Here is a 22,545-nt window from a genome sequence, read left to right on the forward strand (position 1 = left end):
TTGTAGTAAAAAAAAACATTTATTTTCTCCTCCATTATAGTGAAAGGGTTTTACAAAGCAGTAGTACAGTAACAATTTATGAGCCGCCACTTCTTGCCTCTGATATGTGAAACTATGCACTCACTGCAAGGTCACCAGCCACCGTAGCTCTAGTCATGTGGCCGACCGTGTTACACAAAAACACTTTCAGGAGAGATCAGGCGTCAGGTCAGAATCCGTCTCTTCAAGTCTGATTGTGGCAGCTCGCCACCCAGGAAGTGCAGAGGCAGTGGGATGATGATTGAGTGCTGATAATGCCTCTGTTGTTGAGGTCAGTGCACAGTGGCTGCCACTCTTGCTGTTCCCTCACTACTATGACTGATTTCAACAAAGGTACAGTAAACAACAACAAACACCACACAATGATGTAGAATATAGGATACAGTAAGGCAAAAAAAAACAAGATCAAGATTGTTTCATGTGCATCTCTTGAGTGCTGATTTCAATTCCTTAGCACCAGTATGTTAGTGATTTTATAGCACCAGTTATGTTATGTTATACAGTCATCAATGTTCTGTTGAATATGAAATAATATGTTTAGACATACACACATTCTACTGATCCCACCTTGCATTATGTATAATTCTGAAAGAGATGAAAAAAGGGATGACGAGGAAAGTCACTAGAGAAGTAGAGAAAATAAACAAATAGGAATTTTTTGGAACCAAAGATTATGTGGAATACAGTCGAAGATTAAACAGGAAACGAGATGCGACAGAGGAAGAGAAGGGTGTAGGGGGTGGGATGTGGACCCTAAGAGATGTGGCAGTATTTGGGCTGGAGTTCTCTCTGATGTGTCCATGTTCTCAACAGCCTCCACAGCTCTTCCCACAGCTGCTCCCCAGTGACCCACACTGGCCACTCACCGCCGCTACACCACAACGAGAGAACTGGTCACGGCACATGTCAGCTACAGAGAGAGAGAGAGAAGGGTTACAAGTTTGCTCCTGTACTGTCCGTGTCCACGTCTGAGGGTGTCCGTGTGGGTGTGTGTGTGCTTTTCTTTATTAGGGACAGTGGGTTGTGCACCATAAACCAGAAATAGTGTAGGCTGACCACCTCTTAGCAGCTCTTCATGCGCACACACGGTCCTGACACACACTTCCTTGTTGATCACATACACCCTTCGCAAGCTGAGGAGAGAGTAACGGGGTTACAGTGTGATATTGAACACTATATAAATCCACTGTCAATACCCTCATGGTAAAAACGAAGGTGCAGTAGCATACCTGTAGAAACAGAGGCTATTCAGACACTGTTTGCATGGCTTGTGAATAGAGTAGAGTCTGGTGCAGGGGTACTGCTCTTCTCGGCAATCTACACAACACAAAACAAGTGAGCCATGCAAGAAAATTCATACAACCCTATAGATATCGCAATAATACTTCAACACAAAGCCAATCATTCAGTAATCACTTTACACACGGGCCCTCCCTTCCCCTCTCTCTTTCCCTATGTTTCTTACCTAGGGGGCCAGGTTCTGTAGGCTCCGTCTCTGGCTCTGGAAAACAAAACAGAAACTCAACTCCCATTGAAATGGAATACTTCTGTTAATGTGACAACAGAACATGACAGTAGGTGTAGATGTTGAACTGTAGATAATACATGTTGAAGAGTAGATAATGAGAGGTGGGTACGTACCAGATGGACCAGGACGTTCTGGCTCAGGGAATGGTCGAGGACCATGTAACAAAACCTGCTGCTGGACATCAGTGTCAGGATTCTCTGACAGGGAGGGAGAGTTTTCAGTACATCATCAAAGGGCAGAGAAGCTTTCTACATCAGTTTATCAAAACTACGTTTTTATCAAAACTGATGATACTACCAGAGTAAAATGGGTAACAAGCTCATACAAGTATCTTACCAGGAAAATAATCAGGGTCATAGTCCTCTGTGAAGCAAAATGAACAACGGTACAGTATGAGATATGCTTTTGTTACATTGACTGGTAACATGTGAAAAACTTACAACAAAGAAACAGACGGACGGACGGACAGACAGAGACAAGCAAGCAAACCTTCATGACAGATGACTAACAGAGATCTACTCAAATACAGTGGGGATTTTGACCACCTGCTTTCAAAATTGAGAGGAAATGTATAGGAGATTGTCTTTATGCATTCCTTCATATTCAAGATGTTAGCAAATTATGAAATAGTAAGTGGTATTTACAAAAGACTAGTGACATTATTTACACTACATGACCATTATTTACACTACATTTACACTACATGGCCTGCTTGTCGAACATCTCATTCCAAAATCATGGGCATTAATATAGAGTTTCCCCCCTTGGATGCAATAACAGCCTCCACTCTTCTGGGAAGGCTTTCCACTAGATGTTGGAACATTGCTGCGGGGCCTCCATTCAGCTACAAGAGCATTAGCGAGGTCGGGCACTGATGCTGGCTCGCAGTCGGCGTTCCAATTCATCCCAAAGGCTTTCGATGTGGTTGAGGTCAGAACTCTGTGCAGGCCAGTCAAGTTCTTCCATACCGATCTCGACAAACCATTTCTGTATGGACCTCGCTTTGTGCACGGGGGCATTGACATGCTGAAACATGAAAGAGCCTTCCCCAAACTGTTGACACAAAGTTGGGAGCACAGAATCGTCTACAATGTCAATGTATGCTTTAGCGTTAAGATTTCCCTTCAATGGAACTAAGGGGCCTAGCCTGAACCATTATTCCTTCTCCGCCAAACTTTACAGTTGGCACTATGCATTGGGGCAGGTAGCGTTCTACTGGCATCCACAAAACCCAGATTTATCCTTCGGAATGCCAGATGGTGAAGCGTGATTCATCACTCCAGAGAACGCGATTCCACTGCTTCAGAGTCCAATGGCGGCGAGCTTTACACCGCTCCTGCCGATGCTTAGCATTGCGCATAGTGATCTTAGGCTTGTGTGCGGCTGCTTGGCCATGAAAACCAGTTTCATGAAGCTCCTGATGAACTGTTGTTGTGCTGGCGTTGCTTCCAGAGGCAGTTTGGAACTCGGTAGTGAGTGTTGCAACCAAGGACAGATAATTTTTATGAGCTACACACTTCATCAGTCATCGGCCCCGTTCTGTGAGCTTGTGTGGCCTACCACTTTGCGACTGAGCCGTTGTTGCTCCTAGAAGTTTCCACTACACAATAACAGCACTTACAGTTCACCAGGGCAGCTCTAGCGGGCAGAAATTGTACAAACTGACTTGTTGGTAAGGTGGCATCCAATGACGCTGCAACGTTGAAGGTCACTGAGCTCTTCAGTAAGGCAATTCTACTGCCAATGTTTGTCTATGGAGATTGCATAGCTGTATGCTCAAATGTGGACACCTGTTAGCAGGTGTCACTGAACCCACTAATTTGAATGGGTTTCCAAATACTTTTGTATATATAGTGTATTTATTTGTATTTTACTTATTTTATCCTAATTTTGACTAGGTAAGTTGACTGAGAACACATTCTCATTTACAGCAACAACCTGGGTAATAGTTACAGAGGAGAGGAGGGGGATGAATGAGCCAAATGGAAATGTATAAGGTCTTCTCTCTCCTCCTCACTGTCAGTCTACCTCCACACAGGACCTATGGCCCAGCGTCGTCCGGTGTGGGCCGTCAATGTAAATAAGAATTTGTTCTTAACTGACTTGCCTAATTAAATAAAGGTTACATTTAAAAATGTAATTTAAAATAGAGAGCAAACATGAGAGTCTTCTTACTGCTCTCCATGCCACACACAGGACATGACATGTTTCCACCTGCCTGGTCAAATTGAACATTTGTCATGGTTTACCCTCAGGGCAGGTAGACAAAAGATGTGAAAAAGACAGTATTCAGTCACTGTGTGTTTGTACACATGGACAGATGGTGTAGTAATGACATGGATGAACTCACCCAGGAAAGGAAAGGGTTCTTGGTAGAGTGGGGGCTGGGCTAGCAGAAGGACTGTTGAGGCAAAGTTAGCTAAATGTTTAGGCAAAGGTGCTGGACAAGTGTTTTGTGGTGGTGCTAAGCACAATGTGAAAAACAGTATTGTGTAGAATGAGTATTAGGTTGGTCTATTGTTGTGTGTACACTACAGTAGAGTTGTGTATGTTGTGTATACTATGTAGTGTGCTAGACTCACCTGGCATGGAGAGCAGTAGGAGGACTCTCATGGTCGTTTTCTGTGTGGAGGTAGACTGACACTGAGGAAGAGAGACCTTATACATTGTCAAATGAGTTACTGATTCCAAGTGATATAGAGAGATCTGTCACATAGTGTTCACGCGTCATAGAAGTATTTCTATGTCACTTTTCAGAATCTTTACCCATGAGCCTCTTGTCTTTTCCCTTCCATCTCTCCTGTCTTGCATTCTAGCTTCACCTCTTCCCTTTCCCTGGACTCACCTCCCCTCCACCTCCTCCACTCTCTCCTTCATTCTGCCCTGCCCTGGCCCCATAAAGTCAGGGGGAAAAAGGAAAACTTGGACAGAAAGAATGTGGCACGTCTGTCTTTCTTAACAATCCCTCTGTTTTTCTCCTTTTCTCTGTTCCACTGTGAAACGCTCTAAAGCAGACAGACCAGTGGCTAAATTCCAGGAAAATAACCACTGAGCCCCTCCACCATCTTCTATATCCCTCTCTCCACGTCTCTCATTTTCCCTCTGTCACCCTCTGTCATTTCCCTTAACCACTCCCCCTCACCTCTTTCTCTCTCTCTCTCTCTCTCTCTCTCTCTCTCTCTCTCTCTCTCTCTCTCAAGAAGAAAGCACTTTTCTTGTAGAATAAGCAAATACTCCTCTGCTTCTGCTTAACTGTACTGCACACAATCAGACAGTCCAGCTTATGTGGGTTTTGTGCACTTATCGTGTGATCATACGTATGTGTAAGTGTCATCACATATGTTTCATATTATGAGGTGTGTGGCATACATGTGCATATGATTGGATGTAATGTGTGAGTGTACATGTATGTATGAAGGTATATGTCACCAAAGTGTGTGTGTGTCTGTGTTCAGACATTCCTCTTGTGCATCACAGTGGCTATTGGAAACCATATGTTTTCACAGCACACATCTGGGAACTATTACACCCCCCTCCTCAACCCCATTTCATTTCTCCCCCTCCCCAGCCCTCCCCGACCCCCTCCCCCAAAGCATAAGGACTTGGGAACAATGCCACCATGAAAGGGGAGAGCCATGTCTCTCCTTATCTTTCCTCTCATTCCTACTAAACAGTTTGTTTGTTTTCAAGTGCTATGTACAATTTTAAAAAGTGCATATAATTTCCCTCCATCTCTCCCCCTGGCTCTAATCCCCTCCCCTCTCCCTCTAATACTCTTTAATATCCCTCATTCATTTTCTCATTTTCCTCTGTTTTATTTATGTTGGCCAGCCCCTCTCCATTGTATTGTCATGGCCTCCAGCAATAACCCCACCCCTGGAGTGCAGATAGCCCCATCCAGTATAAACAGACGACCAATAAACAACCTCAAGTCAGTTTAGAACAATCTTCAAATAAAGTACCATTCTGAACAAATTAAATGATTGAAATACTTGTCAAATAACTACATTCCATTAGACCCAACCATGTCGTGAATTGCGTGATTTGATAAAAGTTGTAGAGGTAGGCTATAACTTCCAGTACTGATGATGGATACATACTGTATATGCATATTTCATATCGCACACCACCATGATAAATGGTTAAAAACTCCACAACTCTGTAGCCTACCTACTACTCCCTTGACCTTTGAATTCAAATATAAAAATGTATAAAAATAAGCGCACATGATTACAAATACATTTATGCTGTTTTTGCAATTATTTAATATTTGGACATATTCATTTTAACAACTTGCATCAATTTGTAGCTCTTACCTCGTTATTTTTATTTTCTCCGGCGATCCGCAAGTCTCATGCGTCCGTCTTCAGCAGTCTGACCGAGCGCCACATTGTAACGCCCCGCCTTCAAGCCCCCCCTCTGTCTGTCCCATCGCCCACTCCCGCCAATCACAGTCAGGAGACCATGGCACTGACTGACTGCACATAAACCCCCTAACCTTCAGGATGGATAAATAGGTTTGAAAGCAGTAGACATGATTGATTCTAGTGGCCCATTTTGTTCTCCCTTTTCACTACGAGTGTACATGTCTCTCTACTCCAGGATTAGTCTGTGAAAGGCTGACACCTAGAGGACATGGATTGAAATTCCACACACGTATATGACACAGTGCACTAGCCTAGTGGGTCAATTTCTGCAACAACTAAAAGCGATTAAGGACGAGTGCTCCACTGTTTTGGTTCCCTGGTTACCACAGCGTAAATCGAACTGGTGTACATGTGCAGTACTGTGTGACAGCAAAGTGCTGCATCTCGCTCATCTCAATATATCTGGTGCTGCCCATGACAACGTGCAGAGAGCACCTTTAAAAAGTCAAATACAAACTTCAGGACTGACAAAAAAGAGCATGCAAAGTTTATTAAGCAAAGCAGGGTTTTTTTGTTGACTTGAGCTGATCTTAAAACCAATTGACATTTTAATGCTGTACATGCTTCTTCAGCACTCCACAATGAATGTGATGTTAAAAATTAATTTTAACAAAATAGTATAGGACAGACAGCACGTTTGATCACAAGCAGGCATAATAACCAGGGATACAACGGTAGGCATTAAAGCATTACATTTATTACACATTAAAACAAAGACTCCCGTTTGAGTATATATATATATATATACTCACAGTTAAAAGTCAGAAGTTTATATACACTTAGGTTGGAGTCAATTAAACTTGTTTTTCAACCACTCCACAAATTTCTTGTTAACAAACTATAGTTCTGGCAAGTCGGTTAGGACATTTACGTTGAGCATGACACAAGTAATTTTTCCAACAATTGTTTACAGACAGATTATTTCACTTAAATCACAATTCCAGTGGGTCAGAAGTTTACATACACTAAGTTGATTGTGTCTTTAAACAGCTTGGGAAATTCCATAAAATGGTGTCATGGCTTTAGAAGCTTCTGATTGGCTAATTGACATCATTTGAGTCCACTTGGAGGTGTACCTGTGGATGTATTTCAAGGCCTAACTTCAAACTCAGTGCCTCTTTGCTTGACATCATGGGAAAATCAAAAGAAACCAGCCAAGACCTCCACAAGTCTGATTCATCCTTTGGAGCAATTTCCAAACGCCTGAAGTCACCACGTTCATCTGTACAAACAATAGTATGGAAGTATAAACACCATGGGACCACGCAGCCGTCATACCGCTCAGGAAGGAGACGCATTCTCTCTCCTAGAGATGAACATACTTTAGTATGAAAAGTGCAAATCAACCCCAGAACAACAGCAAAGGACCTTGTGAAGATGCTGGAGGAAACAGGTACAAAAGTATCTATATCCACAGTAACACGTCCTATATCGACATAACCTCAAAGGCCGCACAGTAAGGAAGAAGCCACTGCTCCAAAGCCGCATAAAAAAGACAGATTACGGTTTGCAACTGCACATGGGGACAAAGATCGTACTTTTTGGACAAATGCCCTCTGGTCTGATGAAACAAAAATTGTACTGTTTGGCCATGATGACCATAGTTATGTTTGGAGTAAAAATGGGGAGGCTTGCAAGCTGGAGAACACCATCCCAACCGTGAAGCACGGGGGTGGCAGCATCATGTTGTGGGGGTGCTTTGCTGCAGGAGGGACTGGTGCACTTCACAAAATAGATGGCATCATGAGGTAGGAAAGTTATGTGGATATACTGAAGCAATATCTCAAGACATCAGTCAATAAGTTAAAGCTTGATCCCAAATGGACAATGACCCAAAGCATACTTCCAAAGTTGTGGCAAAATGGCTTCAGGACAACAAAGTAAAGGTATTGGAGTGGCCATCACAAAGCCCTGACCTCAATCCTATAGACAATTTGTGGGCAAAACTGAAAAAGTGTGTGCGAGCAAGGAGGCCTACAAACCTGACTCCGTTACACCAGCTGTCAGGAGGAATGGGCCAAAATTCACCCAACGTATTGTGGGAAGCTTGATGAAGGCTACTTAAAACGTTTGACCCAAATGAAACAATTTTAAAGGCAATGCTACCAAATACTAATTGAGTGTATGTAAACTTCTGACCCACTGGGAATGTGATGAAAGAAATAAAAGCTTACATAAATCACTACCATTATTCTAACATTTCACATTCTTAAAATAAAGTGGTGATCCTAACTGAACCAAAGACAGGGAATTTTTACTAGGATTAAATGTCAGGAATTGTGAAAACGGAGTTTAAATGTATAAGGTGTATTAACTTCCGACTTCAACTGTATATAGTTATGATGGATGAGCAACAGATATTTCTTGTCTGTGAATCCATCACCCTCTGAACTCAAACCCAATGGGAATGAACCATCATTCTAGTGAAGTTAGCAGGTCATGTCTCACATCTCTCCCAACTGTTCCCTTGGAGTCCTTAGTGAGGCCTACTGGGCCTGCACACTTGTGAACTTCACCAACTCCACACTCCAGCACTACATCTCTCGAGTCGATCATCCAATTGGAGTCCAATTTTTTTATTATACCTTTATTTAACTAGGTCAGTTCAGAACAAATTCTTATTTTCAATGACAGTGAGTTAACTGTCTTGTTCAGGGGCAGAACAGAATTGTACCTTGTCAGCGCTGGGATTTGAACTTGCAACCTTTCGGTTACTAGCTACCCTGCCGCCCCAGACCTACTGTTGGATGATCGACTCGAGAGATGTAGTGCTGGAGTGTGGAGTTGGTGAAGTTCACAAGTGTGCAGGCCCAGTAGACCTCACTGGTAGGGCATCTTAATTGTAGATTAATGTAAAGGGAGGGGGGGGTCAAGGGTCATGACCCCAGAGTTCAAGCAACAGCTGATTTCTTCTCCTTGTAAGTGGCCATCATCTTCTTAATCTCTGCAATCGCCTTCCCTGGGTTCAGGCCCTGTAAGTGTAGGAGAGAGGTGATGGATTTGACAATAATGAGAAAGTAGAAGTGAGTGCTAGTGAGCAGTGAAGTTTACCCTTCGAAGGGAGGAGTAATGTTTATTAGACCGAGGTTACCTTGGGGCAGGTTTTAGTGCAGTTCATGATGGTGTGACAGCGGTAGAGAGAGAAAGGATCCTGCAGCTTGGAGAGACGCTCCTCTGTGAACTCGTCCCTTGAGTCGATCATCCAACGGTAGGCCTGGAGAAGGACAGCCATGTGAGCTCACAAACAGTCCAAGGTGCATACGCACATTCACTCATCAGTGTCCCGTTGATCAAAATACAACAACTCTGAATCAAACTAGTCAGACTAGTCTAAACTCATACACAAAAGCACAGGCTTGCATAAGGACAGCAGGTCCCAGGTACTTGTCTCCATTCCACCAGTAGCTGGGGCAGCTGGTGCTGCAGCAGGCACACAGAATACATTCATACAGCCCGTCCTGACAGGGAGAGACAGGACAGTAAAAAAAGAGAGCACAGAAGACATTTTGACAAAATGGACACAGTTGCAGCACTCTGTTCAACCATCTAAATTCTGCTCATTGTCAATGAACCAGAAGTAATTGGGTGTACCAGTTTTTGTCTGTCCTCCACAGTCTGATGGTACTGTTCCTTTCCCTCATTTGTCTCATCCTTCTTCTTCAGGTAGGGCTCGATTGATTTGTACTGAGCATAGAAATTACTCATGTCCTGCAACCAAAAGAACACCATCACAAACTCCCTCCAACTTTAATGTGGGATTGACAATTAAAATAATACAGCCAGTGTGTGACAAGCTTGTATGGAATGATGATACTCACAGGGACCAGATCTTTGACCACATACATGTGTGGCAGAGGGTAGATCTTGGTAGCCTTGCTGGTGTTGGTGTCAATCTTGTTCAGACAGGCCAGTGTGTTGCCTCCATTGATGTTCATTGCACAGGATCCACAGATACCTGCACCATAGCAAACACATACAAACACTGCCTTACTCACATTATATGAAGTTGCAAAAGGAACGGATCCGTGTTATTTTTCCTTGACTGGGGCATGTCCATTGGAGGATAGTCAGTCACTAGAATAAACCTGATCTGTTATCACCCCTGGACAACCTGTTCTAAGATAATTCCATCCTGGACACACTTTCCAACCTTGACGACATCTAAATCCCTAACGTAACAAAAACACAGTAAACCAACATTTAAGAACACTAATCCCAGCTCTTCTGTCACTCCCCAAAGAACATTAGTGATTCACCACTAGAATCATCTCAACCATTTCCTCTATTCATCAGTATCCCCAAAATAACCCTACTTCCCTCCACACACTGACCCTCTCTGCAGGAGCGACGGAAGGTCAGAGTGCCGTCCATCTCATTCTTTATCTTGATGAGGGCGTCCAATACCATGGGGCCACAGCTGTGGAAAGGAGGGAAGCAGACAGTCCACTTATTGTTAAGAACCTCATCTGTACACTGAAGATGTATGAGAACAGGATTGACACCTATATACTGAACAAAAATAGACCCACCCACTGGGGAGCAAGGCCCAGCCAACCAGAATTTGTTTTTCCCCACAAAAGGCCTTTATTACAGACAGAAATACAGCTAAGCACCCCATCAGACGATCCCACAGGTGAAGAAGTCGGAAGTGGAGGTCATGGTTACACGTGGTTTGCGGTTGTGAGGCCGGTTAGATGGACTGCCAAATTCTCTAAAACGACGTTGGAGGCGGCTTATGGTATAGAAATGAAGATTCAATTATCTGGCAACAGCTCTGGTGGAAATCCCTCCAGATGGCATGCCAATTGCACACTTACTCAAAACTTGAGATATCTGTGGTATTGTGTTGTGTGACAAAACTGCACATTTTAGAGTGGCCTTTTATTGTCCGCAGCACAAGGTGAACCTGTGTAATGATCATGCTGTTTAATCAGCTTCTTGATATGCCACACCTGATTATCTTGGCAAATGCTCACTATCAGGGATATAAACAAATTAGTGCAAAAACATTTTGAGAAATAAGCTTTTTGTGCGCATGGACAATTTCTTGGATCTTTTATTTCAGCTTATGAAACATGGGACAAAGACTTTACATGTTGCGTTTATATTTTTTGTTCAGTATACTATACAAATCCATGCTATGATAGTACTCCAGGGTATTTTTGTCACAATGCCTTAATTGCCAGAACTGAGCCAACAGGATTGGACAGATGGAGAAAGAACAGGAAGAGGACTGGGAACCTGTCCAGAGTATCAGGGTTACCCTCCTTAATTCCATATGAAGGGTGCTCATGATTCCCTCTCGAACAAATCCAAATATTTGTCACATGCGCCGAATGCAACAGGTGTATACTCTGTATACTTTTATACCTTGAAATGCTTACTTACAAGCCCTTCCCCAACAACACTCAGTAAAAAAAATAATAATAATAGGAAATAGCACAGTACCATAACAATAATGAGTCTATATACAACGAGTACTCCATCACCAGCAAACACAAGGGGAGGTCTGTACTAACAAAACCTGAAACTGTGATAAATTACAAAGTGCCTGTTCCAATAACCTAATGGAAGTGTTCAACTGATAAGGCGGGCTGTACTCACGTGTTGAGATCAATCTCAAAGGTCTGCATGCGGGGCTTATCCCCCACCGTGTCTGGATCCCAGCGGTACACCTGGAACTTCTTGACTCTGGGCTGGGGTGCTGTGGCCGCCGCTGTCTGGGCGTAATGAACCGCCTGAAGTAACAGAGGAGAGAGAATGAGGAGAGCTCAGCCTGTCTGTCATGAACCACATTACAAGCTGTGGGATTGAACAACTTCTTCATGACTGACGACTCAATGCTCCTGGTAGAAGAATGTGTATTGGCAGTGTCGAGTGTATACACAACATTAAGAACACCTGCTCGACCAGGAGAAAGCTATGATCCTTTATTGATGTCACTTGTTAAATCCACTTCAATCAGTGTAGATGAAGGAGAGGAAACAGATTCAAGAAGGATTTTTAAGCCTTGAGACATGTATATGTGCCATTCAGAGGATGAATGGGCAAGACAAAAAAGTTAAGTGTCTTTGAACAGGGTATGGTAGTAGGCGCCAGGCGCACCAGTTTGTGTCAAGAGCTGCAACCTGCTGGATTTTAATGCTCAACAAATCCTTCTTTAACCTCTCTCCTCCCCTTCATCTACACTGATTGAAGTGGCACTAACAAATGATCCCTTATTGATGTCACAACTTCCACCTGGTCTGTCATGGAAAGAGCAGGTGTTCTTAATGTTCTGTATACTCTGGTCATATACAAATATAAACAGGGTTTTAAATTATTATTATTATGTTTAGTTAAATATATCTGTTTGGGCTTCTTGCAGTCTACAAATGATTTGTAATTATGTTCCGGCCCCCTGATTATACGCTAAAGAAAAGATCTTCAGCCCATGGCTAAATCTAGTTGATGATCCCTGGTATATAACGCATATGTTTTGAAATACCCATGGTTTGTTTCTCAATACAGTTTATATATACACATTGCTCAAAAAAACAAAAACACTAAAATAACACATCCTAGATCTGAATGAATGACATTTTCTTATTAAATACTTTTTTCTTTACATAATTGAATGTGCTGACAACAAAAATCACGTAAAAACTATCAATGGAAATCAAATTTATCAACCCATGGAGGTCTGGATTTGGAGTCACACTCAAAATTAAAGTGGAAAACCACACTACAGGCTGATCCAACTTTGATGTAATGTCCTTAAAACAAGTCAAAATGAGGTTCAGTAGTGTGTGTGGCCTCCACGTGCCTGTATGACCTCCCTACAACGCCTGGGCATGCTCCTGATGAGGTGGCGGATGGTCTCCTGAGGGATCTCCTCCCAGACCTGGACTAAAGCATCTGCCAACTCCTGGACAGTCTGTGGTGCAACGTGGCGTTGGTGGATGGAGTGAGACATGATGTCCCAGATGTGCTCAACTGGATTCAGGTCTGGGGAAGGGGCGGGCCAGTCCATAGCATCAATGCCTTCCTCTTGCAGGAACTGCTGACACACTCCAGCCACATGAGGTCTAGCATTGTCTTGCATTAGGAGGAACCCAGGGCCAACCGCACCAGCATATGGTCTCACAAGGGGTCTGAGGATCTCATCTAATGGCAGTCAGGCTACCTCTGGCGAGCACATGGAGGGCTGTGCGGCCCCCCAAAGAAATGCCACCCCACACCATGACTGACCCACCGCCAAGCCGGTCATGCTGGAGGATGTTGCAGGCAGCAGAACGTTCTCCACGGCGTCTCCAGACTCTTTCACATCTGTCACATGTGCTCAGTGTGAACCTGCTTTCATCTGTGAAGAGCACAGGGCGCCAGTGGCGAATTTGCCAATCTTGGTGTTGTCTGGCAAATGCCAAACGTCCTGCACGGTGTTGGGCTGTAAGCACAACCCCCACCTGTGGACGTTGGGCCCTCATGGAGTCTGTTTCTGACCGTTTGAGCAGACACATGCACATTTGTGGCCTGCTGGAGGTCATTTTGCAAGGCTTTGGCAGTGCTCCTCCTTGCACAAAGGCGGAGGTAGCGGTCCTGCTGCTGGGTTGTTGCCCTCCTACGCCCTCCTCCACGTCTCCTAATGTACTGGCCTGTCTCTTGGTAGCACCTCCATGCTCTGGACACTACGCTAACAGACACAGCAAACCTTCTTGCCACAGCTCGCATTGATGTGCCATCCTGGATGAGCTGCACTACCTGAGCCACTTGTGTGGGTTGTAGACTCCGTCTCATGCTACCACTAGAGTGAAAGCACCGCCAGCATTCAAAAGTGACCAAAACATCAGTCAGGAAGCATAGGAACTGAGAAGTGGTCTGTGGTCACCACCTGCAGAACCACTCCTTTATTGGGGGTGTCTTGCTAATTGCCTATAATTTCCATCTGTTGTCTATCCCATTTGCACAACAGCATGTGAAATTGATTGTCAATCAGTGTTGCTTCCTAAGTGGACAGTTTGATTTCACAGAAGTGTGATTGACTTGGAGTTACATTGTGTTGTTTAAGTGTTCCCTTTATTTTTTTGAGCAGTGTATATATATTTAAATTGCTTCATGACGATCCACTCGAGCAGCACAAGAGGTGATCAAGTTACACTTGAAGTTCACTACTGTTTGAGAGGTAAATATCTTATCACTGTAAATGTCACTCAGTGGTGACCCATCATTCAGGGCTTTTTGTCCCCCACATTTAAAACTTTTTAGGGGGGGGCTTGCCTGTTTTGCATGTTATTTTGGCATTAAAACATGTCACATTTCAGTTTGCAAACAATGTAATTATAGCTATATGAGCGGTGCTCATCGGCCACAAACATTACACAAGTTGGAAATTGCAAATTCAATAATGAGTGGTTTGGAATGAATCAGTAACAGTGGCTAACTGCAAGCATTGCAAAGCAATCACTAGCCTGCTATTCAGTGGAGTGGCTGTGTGGTCCCAAATCTGGGATTAAGGGGCTCTTTTCCAAGTTTAAAATGATAAACATTCAACATTGGCCATGCTGTTAATGAAGCATGATTTGTGCCGCTTTAGTGAGTTGAAGACAACTGGGAAGTCAGGAATAAACAAGCTCCAAATGGGAAAATACGTTTGGAACTGTCATCCAACTCGGAATTGTAAATTCATCCTCTTTCTAGAGCAACGACCTGAAGATCAATGACGTCATCATTATTCAACCCACCCCGAGTTCCCAGTTGTTTTGAAAGCACCATAAATCCAGAGAATGCCAGACTTTAATGACAACATTTGCCCACCAAGGACCACCACACCCCCTTCCTGTTCAAGTGAGCACAGGACAACAAGGTGAGTCCAAAAATGTATTGCATGCTGCTGCACAAATTATGTAATATGCTATGGAAATATTTATACTGTAGATAAGAAATAATACTAAGTGTATGTTGTGTAGTAAGATGTTAGTAGTCCATGTGACTCACCCTAATAATTTGGTATATTAACCTCTCTTAATTTCACCTATTGTACTGACTTGGTGCTGCACATGTAGCCTATAACCTGTTTTAGAGAAATGTAATAATCGAATATTGTGAGAGCTTTCATTGTCTGCTTATATGCCCCCTTTAATTTATTCTACGGTTCTAACTTGATGTACAGGGAGAACACTAAGAACGGCCTATGTTCTGAATTATGTTGCTGTTCATTTCAAAAGTGCTAAACAGATAGTTATGTTGACTACATCTGTCCTAGCTCGCTCATTAATGTCTTAATCGAAATTACAGATTGCCTCTTATTGTCACGCCTTGGTCTTAGTGTTTTGTGTTTTCGTTATATATTTTGGTCAGGCCAGGGTGTGACATGGGTTTACGTGTTGTGTTTCGTATTGGGGTTTTATAGGATTTGGGATTGCTAGGTTTAGGGGTGTGTCTAGTTAGGCTTGGCTGCCTGAGGCGGTTCTTGATCAGAGTCAGGTGCTTCTCGTTGCCTCTGATTGGGAACCGTATTTAGGTAGCCTGAGTTCGCTTTGTCTTTCGTGGGTGATTGTTCCTGTCTCTGTGTAGTTTCACCAGATAGGCTGTAATTAGGTTTCACGTTCCGTTTGTTGTTTTTGTATTTATTAGTTATTTCATGTATCGTCACCATTTCCTTATTAAAGATCATGATTAACCACCACGCTGCATTTCGGTCCGACTCTCTCTCAACAAACGAAGAACGCCGTTACACTTATCCGCTTGTCATCCCCATATGCCATAGTTTGTACATCTCAATTGTCACTAGAAACCACATTTGTTTAATATCAGCTATGTTTTTTTAAAGGCAGTAATTGAGACTGAATGAATTGTTTCACTGCCAGACAAGGCTCCGCTGATAACCAGGTGTAGCAGTGGTAAGATGTTGGGACAGCTTTATATAGGCCCTAACAGTTTATGGGCACTGTTTGTCACCGTTAATTAATGTATTGTTTTGTAGTGGTTTTGCTGGCATGCATCCCACTTTTTATTTTTTTTGCCCCGCCAAGATTTAAATGCTAAAATCACCACTGGTTTCACTAAGGTCAAATCATTTTGCTCAAGCACAGGGCTCCAGCTATGCATTTGGTTTGCTAACTTGCTCACCAAGTGTCTAGCTTGCAAGATCAAGCTTCTTGGTTACAGCAGAAACAATCAATCCCCTCCCGAGTCATAGATCAGGATCCCTGTTGTCTAATACTTGTTTTGTGCGTGCAGCAAACTGCGACCTCTGCCAAGTGAGCCGTTGTTTGATAAACGGAGAAGGAGCAACCTTGTCATAGCATGGGACATTTTTTTCATTTTGGCAGGGGAAACAGAGTGACATTTTTTAAATAAAATCTATGGATTCCAACTCTATAACAAATCAGGATAAACACAGGTACAAAGTAAGCGTTAAATAATTGACATTTATAGAAGTATCTAGTGGTAGTGCATTTTTGAAGTCACTAATTTCATACACCATTGGAAAACAGTGGATTACGTTGCACAATTTGACAGAGGTCACATAGAATTACGTTTTTATAAAAACGTAATTTGGCCTGTACTGAAGAGCTCAATAACTTTCAACATTGCACCTTTCCAACAAGTCAGTTCATAAAATGTCTGCCCTGGTCAACTGTAAGTGTGGTTATTGTGTAGTGGAAACCTCTAGGAGCAACAACGGCTCAGCCGTGACGTGGTAGGTCACACAAGCTCACAGAACAGTTCCTCTGGGTACCAGCTCATGTGGGAGTAGAGGGAAATGAGGAGATGGATGTTAACACCAAGCAGACTCACTAAACATCCTAAAGTTGAGATGGAATTGTCAATCAGTAAAGCAGAAGCCAAGGGGTTAATAAGAACAATGGTTAAAAACAAATGAAAAGATTTGTGGGAAAGGGAAGACACCAGCATAAGATGCAGGGAGGTCCTCAGGTCGAGGTGAGAAGGGAGGAAGGAAGGGGTCATCACAAGGCTGAGATTGGGACACACAAGGCTCAAAAGTACATTGAAATTGGTAGGAAAACATCTGACTGGGAAGTGTGATTGTCAGGAAGAGATGGAGACAGTGGAACACATATTTTAGTGCCAGCAATATGGGAGAGAAAGAGATTGTTATTCTATTTAAGGAGTAATGGGGTTGAAGAACCAATATTAAGTTAAATGCTGGGGTTCATCTTCAGGGGATGTAATATTTAATTATGCATTTCGTTTCCTTAGACTTAGAGAATAATGGGTAGGATTCAGACCTTCCCACAGTTCTGTCTCTGGTCCACACTCCAGTCCAGTTGGAGGCGGTAATGCACCTTAAAGTTGGTTGCCAACCTCCATATAAATTCCACAGAAGAAGCCAAAACAGCCAAATACTCAATTAAAATGTGAATCGATTCTCATTTGCTGTAATATTACGGTTCTAGAAACATAAATCCCTCTACTTTAATATCACAAATAAGTTTACAAATTGAAAACATACAAGTACTGTACACTAACAGTTGCAACCACAGTATTTTTCAGTGACAACACGATATTGGCATACCTTCCATTTACACACAAGTGTTAGTGTAACGGATGTGAAATGACTAGCTAGTTAGCGGTGGTGCACGCTAATAGCGTTTCAATCGGTGACGTCACTTGCTCGGAGACCTTGAACTAGTGGTTCCCCTTGCTCTGCAAGGGCCGTGGCTTTTATGGAGCGATGGGTAACTGTTGTTGATGTGTGCAGAGGGTCCCTGGTTCGCGACCGGGGCGAGGGGATGTACTAAAGTTATACTGTTACATTAGGAGACACAAATAGCTAATTAGCACAGGTAGTCTGTTTTCCGTAAACAAGCGCTGTAACATGGAAATACATGGAAATATGGCCATGTGGGAACCCTAACACTATAAAAAGGTGTGCAGTAATTTAACTTATTTTTTTATTTATTATTTCTCACCGTTATGAAAGATACATTCCTTATCATTCCAAAACCATAAGGAAAGCGATGGGTGTTCGTGTTTAGAGTAAGCGTCAGGGCTCTTAACAAAATATCCAAGATCAGAAGATATTCTCGTCAAAAGAGACACAGATGTGCCAAATATTTTACCGGATGTATAAATGTAAAACATCCGGTTAGCGTTCATACTCACTACCAATATGGTGATGAGAGGAAACGCAGTGGGATAAATGGAGTGAGATGGATTTTGGCCAACATTCTGCTTATCTACACACTGTTCTGCTTCCAAAACTGTAATCTGTAACAAACAGTAGTCTGCATTTTGTAGACTTTGACCGTTGCCAAAGTTCCACAAAATTGCGTTGTTGAGAAGTAGTGCAAGGGCGAATTGAGTTATTGCACACGGGCACATAATTCCCTAAATGAAATATGCTTGAACGCGCCAATAGGATTTTACTACTTCGTGCTTGGCTCTGCCCACCTCCTTGATTGTTCTGCCCACTGTGATTAATGTGTTCCCATTGGAAACAGGCTCTGGTCGATCTTGGGTTAGTTATACAAATCTTTGCTAAAGCAATTAGTGTCTATGGGTATGCTAGCTGACAAGCAAGCGCACGTCGTTCGAAAAGATCAACAAACCGCATTAATTTATTAGGCAATCGTTCAAATGGACACAGTCTTAACACAGCCTTACCACCATTCCAGTGGAAGAACGAAATGCCACCGTACTACAGCGACTCAAAGACGATAGACAAACGACCGACATCTTGGCAATCTGTGTTTCTCTGACCTCTCTCTGGTATCTGCTGTCCCTGAATGCACTGCGGTATTTCCTTTAATAAAAACTGATCTGTGATCAGTGTTAAACGTCTTTGGTTTTACCAAATTTTGCAGATTTGAGAAAATTATATTGTCACTATATGATTGATTTGCAGATTAGATCATTTGCGCAACGCTCGGTACAAAGAGGCTATCTGCATTTTAAACCCTCTTCCAATATACAGATGTCACAAATGATTGTGTCTGTTTAAATAAATGTACATGCACATGATATTCCACATGTACAGTTTATGTAAAACAGTAAACTAAGAATTTTTACTTTATGTTTTGCTCAAATAAATGTGGGACCACTACGCGCGTGCGTAGTCAATGAAGTTAACGGCAGATACTCTTTGAGATCAACATTACAGCAGTCGTCTCCTGTCCTAATATTATTCAAATCATATAATCCAGTGAGGTTGGCAAAGGGAAAAACGAAAGGATTGTAGCAAAAATCGTTAAAGGTGGTGTTTTTATCTATGTAACTTTATCTTGTTGCATCCGCAATCGTGGGTCTGATAGATAATAGAAGGTACAAAAAGTCCTCAGTAATGCACTGGAAAATTTGCACTGTAGCCATTTAGCTAGCTATTCTATTTAATTGACATTACAGCATTTACTTTGTATGCAACATTTACTCAACGTACTGACAGTTTCACACTACAGGTAACTCATCAATGAATGTTATAGTTAGTTATGAAGCTTGCTAAAATGGCTACCTAACTAGTTAGACGAAGCATTTGGCTAATTTTTAAAAAACTGCCTGGCACACAGTTCAGGGCTAGCAAGTCTCATTCCAAAGAGAGGACTGTTCCAATTTTAGGGCTGTTATAAATACACATAGGCCTACTCACCTCTTGTCGAGTTAGCTTGCAAGGTGGTAAAAAAAAAAAAACGGGTCTACTGATGACGCACCAAGTGAAATAATACAAACATCCCAGTCAAAATCTGTAAATTTAAGATCGAGATATGTTTTACATGGGCTTCGTGTCAATATGCCTATGGCGGCCTTCCGCATCTGCGGAGGTCATCATCAGCCAATTAACGTTCATGAACTAAAAACTCATGTACCTTTCCATTTGGGTTTAATTCTATTTTAATCCTGTAAAATCAGGGGATTAATTAAAATTGTGCAATATGGTTTAATGAGTTTCAATTAACTTCCTGTATGGTCAGTTCAAATTAACTTCACCCCAAACAACCCTGATACCCTTGTAGTGTATTGTCACCCTTATTGCCCTTTCCTATCATCTGTATTTCTCTTCTATCTGTGTGTCCATCAACATTTCAGAGGTAGAAAGAACAGATGCTACAGGCTGGCAGTACAAAGGGCCTTTGTATATGCCACCAAGGCTCACAAGATCAAATGACGTAACATTCGTATAAGTAAGAGCATGGTCAGAAATATAGCCATGTCATTGATACATCTAATTTGATGTTCTAGCTATGCAATACCCTGGATCTATATGTGCAACCTTACATGTCATCGAGATCTCTCCTCTGTCATTATCATGTGCTTATGATAAATCAGCTACATGTAGATGTGTGCTATTGTGAGTGAGAACCTAAAACGATGCTTTTCACCAGCTATGGATCTCACACATCGTGGCTGCTTCACGGGAGCACGGCATGAAGTACCCCACCCTTATGCACAACCTGGTGAACGTCAGTACAGTAGGCCAACAGCAGGGATCATCAACTAGATTCAGCCACGGGACAATTTTTTTTCTGGAGCGGATGGTCACGGGGCCGGAATATAATTACAAATCATTTGTAGACAGCAAATTGAACACAAGAAGCCCAAACAGACATAACATTTTACTAAAACATAATTTCAAATCTAGTTTACATTTGTATATGATCACATATAAACTAGTATGTGGACACCTGGTCATTAAAGATCTCATTTCAAAATCATGGGCATTCATATGGAGTTGGTCCCCCCCCTTTGCTGCTATAAAAACCTCCACTTTTCTGGAAAGGCTTTCCACTAGATGTTGGAAGATTGCTACTGGGACTTGCTTCCATTCAGCCACAAGCATTAGTGAGGTCAGGCACAGATTTTGGGCGATTAGGCCTGGCTTGCAGTCTGTGAGCTTGTGTGGCCTACTACTTGCTCCTAGACGTTTCCACTTCACAATAACAGCACTTACATTTGACCAGTGCAGCTCTAACAGGGCAGACATTTGTTGGAAAGGTGACATCCTAAGACGGTGCGACGTTGAAAGTTACTGAGCTCTTTAGTGCGGGCCATTCTACTGTCAATGTTTGTCTATGGAGATTGAATGGATGTGTGCTCGATGTAATACACCTATCAGCAATGGGTGTGGCTGAAATAGCAGAATCCACTCATTTAAAGGGGTGTCCACATACTTTTGTCCAGTTAGTGCATCTTATGTATAGTTGTGCATGCATGGGAATACTTTGGAACAGATTTCAAAAATGTAAATCACTTGGAGCTGAATAGCTGGTATTTTTTACAGTCTTTCATGTCCAACTAAAAAATTAAATAAAAGTTGGGGGACCAAATAAAATCTCCCACGGGCCATCAGTTGGAGAACCCTGGCCTACAATATGCCTTAACCTATTTACCACACTATCTCTCCATTCCAGCTTGTGATTATTCAGTACACCTCTGTGAGGCATTTTTGTTCCCAAGGTTTGATTGACAATGTTGCTCCAGCTCACAACCATATGTAATCAGAGCACAGCAGACACTTATCGTAGAACAGAAAAACCTTAGCTGGAGGGGATTCACTGAACATTTTTAATATTATTAACAAATATGGATGAATGGTACAAAGTGAATGTTGTCACACGATTATATATAATGAACTGTAAAAACCCTCTCATCCCATTCCTTAGCCCTTACTGTTGTTACTCAGATCCTCTCTCGCCCTTTCCTAGGATCTCCTAAGATTTGTGTCCATCCCTCCTCTTCTCTCCCCTTACAGAGTAGTGTTCTGAGCGACCTTGCCATCACAGAGCCTAAGTCATTCCTGTCTCTTGCAAAGCTGGTTAGAGTGAGGCAACAGGAGGGATTCGGTGCAGCATTAGGCGATGGCAAAGAGCCTCCTGGTGTCGTCTCATGCATCGTCACACTACAGTGATTTAGCCACCCCCTCCACAGGCAATTGCATTTGACTCTATACCACCTATTTGCTTATCTCAGCAAGGGCCCACACATCTAATAACCCAGTTTCCTTACTAGCAATACGACCAACACAGTGCTGCCCTGCCACCATATTACTCCCTTTCTGAATCATGGCTGCTGGAGAGATGTTGACTTAATCACTCCACACCTCACTCAATATGATAGCATTCATAGGAGAGGTATGACTGAGGGGAATACTTGGCCTTCATTTGTAATGCCTTGTGTCTATGTACATATGTGTGATTGTGTGTTTGCCTGTTTTCCTGTAAAAAAAAAAAGGAAAATCATTGTCTACTAAATAAAACATGTTGCTACTTATTCAGTGTTCTGATGTTGCTAATATTACAACAAAAAAACGATGCACTTTCTCCTCGAGAGATGACTCAATTTAGGGTTTTCAAGGCGGACTACTAAAGGACTTCACCTAAGCAAGATCATTTTAAACTACTGTCCCAAGTAATTATAGTACTGTTACATAGACTGTTAATAAGTATTTAGTTCCTGTCAATGAATTTGTTCGAGAAAGTCTTGAAAAGATTCAGGTTTCCCTGAAATGCTACTGCAATGTATTACTTAAATCTAAACAGCTCTCAATGTAAGCTTATGTAAAATGCAATTAATTTAAAATGCGTTCTGTTGGCAGAAGTACAAAAAAACTCCGCA

At 42.4% G+C, this 22,545-nt stretch overlaps 2 protein-coding genes across 5 annotated transcripts; both read right to left on the reverse strand.

The window, feature by feature from the left end:
* On the reverse strand, nt 1-6,150 carry LOC109891091 (microfibrillar-associated protein 2). Of its 2 annotated transcripts, none has more exons than XM_020483392.2 (9): nt 5,884-6,150; nt 4,150-4,210; nt 3,918-3,968; nt 1,904-1,930; nt 1,681-1,764; nt 1,505-1,540; nt 1,269-1,356; nt 1,099-1,172; nt 1-949 (listed from the first exon to the last, which is right to left on the reverse strand). In XM_020483392.2, exons 2-9 carry the CDS (start codon nt 4,178-4,180, stop codon nt 846-848), a joined length of 495 nt encoding a protein of 164 aa, XP_020338981.1. In that variant the 5' UTR covers nt 4,181-4,210; nt 5,884-6,150; the 3' UTR covers nt 1-845. The 2 variants fall into 2 exon arrangements, with proteins under 2 accessions (XP_020338981.1, XP_020338982.1); XM_020483393.2 differs by having other exon boundaries at nt 4,150-4,225; nt 5,884-5,969.
* A 2,081-nt stretch (nt 6,151-8,231) lies between these two features.
* Nucleotides 8,232-18,735, reverse strand: LOC109890222 (succinate dehydrogenase [ubiquinone] iron-sulfur subunit, mitochondrial). 3 transcript variants are annotated; one of them, XM_020482206.2, is made up of 8 exons: nt 18,604-18,735; nt 11,599-11,732; nt 10,326-10,411; nt 9,813-9,949; nt 9,586-9,702; nt 9,351-9,452; nt 9,086-9,208; nt 8,232-8,966 (listed from the first exon to the last, which is right to left on the reverse strand). In XM_020482206.2, the coding sequence occupies exons 1-8, from the start codon at nt 18,673-18,675 to the stop codon at nt 8,886-8,888; spliced, it is 852 nt and encodes a 283-aa protein (XP_020337795.1). In that variant the 5' UTR covers nt 18,676-18,735; the 3' UTR covers nt 8,232-8,885. The 3 variants fall into 3 exon arrangements, with proteins under 3 accessions (XP_020337795.1, XP_020337796.1, XP_020337797.1); XM_020482207.2 differs by lacking the exon at nt 18,604-18,735 and adding an exon at nt 17,910-18,011; XM_020482208.2 differs by lacking the exon at nt 9,351-9,452 and having other exon boundaries at nt 18,604-18,734.
* Between the last annotated feature and the right edge of the window lie 3,810 nt (nt 18,736-22,545).

The sequence above is a fragment of the Oncorhynchus kisutch genome, linkage group LG5 (genome assembly GCF_002021735.2).
Source record: "Oncorhynchus kisutch isolate 150728-3 linkage group LG5, Okis_V2, whole genome shotgun sequence".
Classification (NCBI taxonomy): domain Eukaryota; kingdom Metazoa; phylum Chordata; class Actinopteri; order Salmoniformes; family Salmonidae; genus Oncorhynchus; species Oncorhynchus kisutch.

Coding starts and splice junctions, on each gene's coding strand:
- LOC109891091 (XM_020483392.2), bottom strand. CDS start 4,180: ATGAGAGTCCTCCTACTGCTCTCCATGCCAG. Junction 3,969..4,149: donor CCTACTGCTCTCCATGCCAG/GTGAGTCTAGCA, acceptor TTGCCTCAACAG/TCCTTCTGCTAGCCCAGCCC. Junction 1,931..3,917: donor AGAACCCTTTCCTTTCCTGG/GTGAGTTCATCC, acceptor TTTGCTTCACAG/AGGACTATGACCCTGATTAT.
- LOC109890222 (XM_020482206.2), bottom strand. CDS start 18,675: ATGTCGGTCGTTTGTCTATCGTCTTTGAGTCGCTGTAGTACGGTGGCA. Junction 9,209..9,350: donor GACCTGCTGTCCTTATGCAA/GCCTGTGCTTTT, acceptor GTCCTTCTCCAG/GCCTACCGTTGGATGATCGA. Junction 8,967..9,085: donor GCACTAAAACCTGCCCCAAG/GTAACCTCGGTC, acceptor CTACACTTACAG/GGCCTGAACCCAGGGAAGGC.